We start from the raw sequence: 5,847 nt of genomic DNA on the forward strand, positions 1-5,847 counted from the left end.
AAGTACGAGCACATTTGCATAATTGATGAGAAAAATTGATCATATAATATGAATGTATCTCTGCTCCCGTACATGATATGGTCTTGATATTTCAGCGTCATGACAAACTTGGCTTGTTTCAGCCCCCCAACATTTATTTTTGAAACTGCAGAGGCATTTTTGAAACTGCAGAGGCATTTTTGAAACTGCAGAGGCATTTTTGTCAACACCTTCCAAAGCGGACAACTGCAGAAAGGGATGACGGATTGACATCTTTTTAGGCATTCGGGTTGCCTAGGCAAAGGTTTTCCTAATGATATTCATGCTATGCAAATGATGACCTAATTGGCATGATTAATGTGGAAATAACATCATTGTTTTCAAAAACTGGACTTTAATAAATGTAATACATGTAAATTATGATAGATGGAACATAAACAGATACCAAATATGCTAATAAGGAATTGATCTGCATGATATATGCGAACATTGAAAAATGCCTAAAGATTCATGATGGGAATTTATGCCTAAAGATTCATGATGGGAATTTTATACTTGTGGCGTGTACGTTCGTCAGTAATGAGCATCACCATACATAAATCATGAAAATGTGCAAGTCATTCGGTAAAAGTACAAAAGTTTTTAATATTTCATGGAGGTAAGAGGTCGTAGAAATCTTTTTTTCCTTTTTTTGCTTTTCCACCCTAACACTCTTTAGGTCTAAAAGACATCATTGGTTGCAGACCAGTTTTCTTCAGAGATAAAATTCCTCTGTTGGCTTAAGACGGCCCATGGCCTGGAATAAAGTAGTATTCTATACATCGATCGTAACTTTTGATTGCTCGGTCGCACTACGATGAAACTTCACACAGTTCTAGTACTACTTGAAACACATTGAATACTTGTAATTTTTTTGTACATGCCGGATTTTGGGTAAGAAATAGACATTTTGGTTTAAAAAAGTGTTGTTTATTTCATGAGTCTAGTCCCAGCTGGAAACAAGACTTTGAATTATGATATTTTAAAGGATGAAAGCCAACCTTAAACTTATCATTTTTATCCGCGGCTATTTTGTTTTAAATTTGGATTATATTGTTTTTTTGGGGCCGAAAACATCAGAAACGACCATTTTTTTTTCAATTTTTTGTTAAAAATGCACCATAGTCAAAAACATAAAATGATTAAACAAAATAGCCACGGACAATTTTGATAACAAAGGGATAATAGGTAATTCTTGAGTACAAAAAAGATCAATACTCTTATTTTGAGCTGGGACTTAAGCCGTAAATGTCATAACTTGACCGCACAGACACCCACCAAGGATAAATGGTCCTTACGGTGCCTGTTTACGTTGAAAAGTTGCAAATAACCACTGGTTTGAACGCGCGTTCGGTTCGAATAACGTAATGGAACATTATGGAACACGTGTTCGAATTCCGCTGAACAAGGGAACACGTGCCCGACACAAATCGAGCGTGACTGGGCCGTCTTAGCTCAAAAGAGTCTGACATAGTTGCAGTGTACGGCCAACTCAAATCAGTCAAAAGTTACCAAAGAATCCTTTTGACATATGAAAATAGGATGGAATATTACAAGATATAAAGTTAATATAGGCGTATATACACCCAGAAACGAATTGACTACAAACCTAATAATTTCTCGGCAGTTTCATCTAACTTTTGTGCGTTTCGAAAGTATTACTTTAATAACGCTAATTTCTATTTTGTTAATCAATGCAAAATGTTTTCTCAAATATTACGATAATCAATGCACTGTTTTTATTTACATGACAAGAAATGTGGGTAACACTGAATAAACTTAACATCATTTGATTTATTTTTCTTCGGTGTCTTTTGGTTTGAATTTCCTGCATCTTTAATTTTCTAGATGTACGTATTTATCCCAAAATCACTCTCGAAATTTGGAAGCCAATGACTATCCGTAATACACGAAATCCTTTTTGTTCCATATATTATCTGTCAATACAAGAGGCTTACAGAATTCATAATTTTCACCTTTCCACCATTTTTCCAGATCTGTATAAACCTTTCTCTCCGTATGGTCGACTTCGTGTAGCCTTGCACAAATGCCACACCCTCCCGTTATAATCTGCGGAATGTTTTTGGGAGGATTGGTTCGCCATTTTAAGTACTGGCTGTATTTGTCATCGTCTTTATCAAGAAGTTTTATGTACCGGGCTAATGCTTCTGGTGATTCAAAGTCTTCGACATGAATAAAACTATTTGGCGGGGCGAATTTCTCATAATCAGTTTTCGGTGCGCCTAGGACAATTGGTACAACTCCTTGATCTAAGGCGTTATGCCAGAACTTTTCCGTTATGTATTCTTTACACCTATAACTTTCAAAGGCTAGGTAGAATTTGTACTGTTGGATAACATCAAACCTGCATTGCATATCAAGATACTCACAAACTTGTTTCCCACACTTGCCATATACATCTATCGTAAGGTGCTTAGCAAGTTCAATAGCATAGATATGTCTTGGGAAGTACTTGTAGCATTTGCTAACAAACCAAGTAACAAGTCCCGTTTTCCCTGTCGAGTTCCGCTTTAGGGTCGTACGCTGAAGTTGTTTGTATAGTCGATCAAGAGATCCCAGTGGGATTTTGACGTCAGAGTCATTCCTGTATGTCATAGTCCAGTTGTAAATACCACTGTAGGAGGCAAGGTCCACGTATCGGTTGTTCTCTGGACATTCTTTAGCATACCATACCCAGAATTGATGAGGGGGGCGGACACTTGGCATGAATGATTTATTGTACACCATCGGTGTATCCCAAAAATGGAACACGACGGCATCGGCTGATTCCACCTGGCTCCGGTCGTCAGTAAATATACATGTTTTCGTTGACTTGCAAGACATTCTCTCCAAAAGATTTTTACCAAAAATTGTCGTCCAAAGTACAATCTTTTTGATATGTATTTTGTCGTTGGATGCAAAAGGTGTATTGTCCCTCCACGTTTTGTAAAACTGGGATGGAAGACCACGTTTGGTCCCTTGACATTGGTTGGTAGATAAGCAATTATCGTGTGTTTTAGAGGCTTCTAGTTGAAATAATGGAGACAATCGTGGCATTTGCAGTTGTTGATCGCTCATTTGTTCGTAAAGTATCACAGCACTTATAACAAAAGCAGACAGTATGACCATTATAATGGCCTTGTGCGCAACCATCTTCATTCTGCCGTTATAGTTGTGGCGGCTTGGATATCGCTCTTCTTTCTTTTAATTTATCGATGCAAACCTCGGGTACCTTTTCGGGTTGTCCTTGCTCTAAAAGAGAAACAAAAGATAGTAGGGTAATAGTTGACTCAATTTGCTATGAAAATTGTAACCCGTACTTAGATTTAAACAATACATAAAAGCAATTTTTCCGACTCAAATGCTTGGGAGGGTTTGAACGGACTCCCAAATGATTTCTTAAGTCTGCTCCAAAATTTTCTGGTGATCACTGCATATGTGTTGCTTTGAATATGTTGAAGAAATATTTTGACTTTTAAAAATGTGTAGAATTTTCCGCCTCTTCGATATGATTAATGCAAAATATTTAAAGGACCATGTTTGCACACTGTTTAATCCAGAATTTGATTTTTTGAGGTACGCACAAAATTCCATGTGGAATATCTCCTGAACGGCGTAATTACCAAACTTGGTAACTCAGTAAACTCAGTAGAAAAATGTGTTAAAAAATATCAAGTGAATAAATAAGTTCATACTTTTCGTATTGCCATAGAATGGCATATTTTCTTACAAATTTTGCCATATCGGTTCAAACAAGGATATTTTTTAGGTTTTCTAACCTGTTAACTTACATCTATAACGTCTTATAAAAGACAATTTACATGCCATCAGTAAATAATGTTTATACTAATTTTGGACTTCATTGGTACGAAGTCAATGTGGGGCCCCATATTAACGAAATGACGTCGCAATGTTACACGTCATCCTATTAAATTTTTGTGGTCATTTAACCCTATTCAGATTGGGGAGGTGGGGGGTGGTGTTGAGGCCCAAAATTGCCAAAAATTGCTAATTTCGGTTCTAACACTGTATTTTTTTACGATAAGTTGCTATATCATGGCTATTTTGTAACATAGATAAAAACTTCTGTTTTCCGCTCTTGCTGTTAGATTTTTGGAGCAAAACTTGAAGTTTTCTGAGAATAACCCTTATTCATGGCTCCGGCCAATACAATCAAATTGATGATGTCACATTTTACGTCATATTACGTCATCATGACGTCAAACTTATCATGATTGTCAGATATTATGTTTATATCATTTCCCAAAAATTTAGTGGCCATAAGACACGTCGTATAAGAGTTATAGGACTTAGAAGTGGAGGGCCTCAAAAGTACCCCCCTCTTGTCCAGGGATGATCAAAAAAGCCCGGTCGCAATAGGGTTTATAACTAGTTGCTGTGATCGATTTGGATCCCAGGTGAACTCTACAAAGCCTTTCCCCTGTGGTTTCCGCACCATTGTGCAAATCTCCGTAGATACTTGGAGAGGTTATATACTGGAGCATTTTTTGTTAGATCATCAATGTTCAAATGTCAATTGAAAATTTATGCCTTGGAGCCCAAACGGGTGTTCGAGGGCTATCAAAAGCTTTTGTGCTCTGGAAGTAAAATTTACTGTGTTCTTCAATAGCACGTTTCCTAGTTTCCGAAATTCCACTTTTATGTTAAAGTCTGAAAGGCACTAAACGTTGTGTGTTGATCAGTATGCTTAATAATAATTTTCGTATCCGGTTCACTAGGCGCTGTACAACAATATCTTAACAACAATATTATAAATATAAAATTGAACGGATGAAGAAAAGAGATTGGAATTAATTTTCTTTTCTTCTGGCGATTGGGGCTATATCAATATTCCTAATTGTCTCACTCACGCTAAGTTGTCGAATGATCTATCTTGATCAAGATATAATTAAGCAGATGTTTTAAAAAGTTTTAAATCATGTCATTCTTTAACAATTACAGTTCATTTCAGCAACCAAAAACACCAAGGAAGTAGATGCTATGTTATAGATTGTTAGATGCAATGGAGTCAATTCCAAGTCATCAAGAGGGTTCTAGAATGATATGTTTTTGTACGTTTCGATTAAAGTCTTTATAATTTAATTAATCAGGTAAGTAATACGGACATTGTACCTTTTATTTGGACTACCCAGGAGTCTGTGAAATCTAAAAAGATGAAATATTCTAAACCCAGGCGTTAACTGGCCTCCATTGCCTGCTCCGTATATTTTTTTAAGATTTCACTGGACACTGGTGGTTGTTTTGGAGGGAGGTTGGTGATAAACATTGTTAAATATGTATTAATTGCCCTCGTCCACTACTTATCGATTTACAAAATATCATATCAATGTTCGATTTGTTACAATGAATATTGAATCTATGTTAGAACAGTTTTAAACATGTAGTAGTACAGTTATAAGAAGCTGTAAACAAATACGTATCTCAGATGTGACAAAAAGACAAGAACCACCCACGAATTGGCTTTAAATACGGCCGGTGATACTCACGGTCTTATCTTGTATACCGATGTTCACAATTCAGCAGAGGTCACGCACATGTTATGACGCATTGTTCAAAGGGGATAAGAATTTTACTGACAGGGCTTCAGCAGCATTGCGCCAGGTAGTTAGACACGTTGACGCTTTGATTACATCTCAGGTCAGCCTCAGCTTGACCTCTCGTTCGGGATGTTCCACTATTTATCATTGCATAGGGATGTTAAACTTATTTTGTTTACTAGCGAGGCAAAATTGTAACAACACGTTTCAGTTATGTCGTGAATAAAACCATCAAATCCCCCAATGAATTTGGCTGCTGCAACCCGACTTG

General features: G+C 36.7%; 1 protein-coding gene across 1 annotated transcript; it reads right to left on the bottom strand.

Annotated features, from left to right (window-relative positions):
* Window positions 1-1,131: 1,131 nt before the first annotated feature.
* LOC118430575 (4-galactosyl-N-acetylglucosaminide 3-alpha-L-fucosyltransferase FUT5-like) lies at window positions 1,132-5,630 on the bottom strand. The gene is made up of 2 exons (XM_035841535.1): window positions 5,526-5,630; window positions 1,132-3,270 (listed from the first exon to the last, which is right to left on the bottom strand). The coding sequence occupies exon 2, from the start codon at window positions 3,175-3,177 to the stop codon at window positions 1,915-1,917; it is 1,263 nt and encodes a 420-aa protein (XP_035697428.1). The 5' UTR covers window positions 3,178-3,270; window positions 5,526-5,630; the 3' UTR covers window positions 1,132-1,914.
* Window positions 5,631-5,847: the final 217 nt, after the last annotated feature.

Source organism: Branchiostoma floridae, chromosome 1 (assembly GCF_000003815.2).
Source record: "Branchiostoma floridae strain S238N-H82 chromosome 1, Bfl_VNyyK, whole genome shotgun sequence".
Classification (NCBI taxonomy): domain Eukaryota; kingdom Metazoa; phylum Chordata; class Leptocardii; order Amphioxiformes; family Branchiostomatidae; genus Branchiostoma; species Branchiostoma floridae.

Coding starts and splice junctions, on each gene's coding strand:
- LOC118430575 (XM_035841535.1), bottom strand. CDS start 3,177: ATGAAGATGGTTGCGCACAAGGCCATTATAATGGTCATACTGTCTGCT.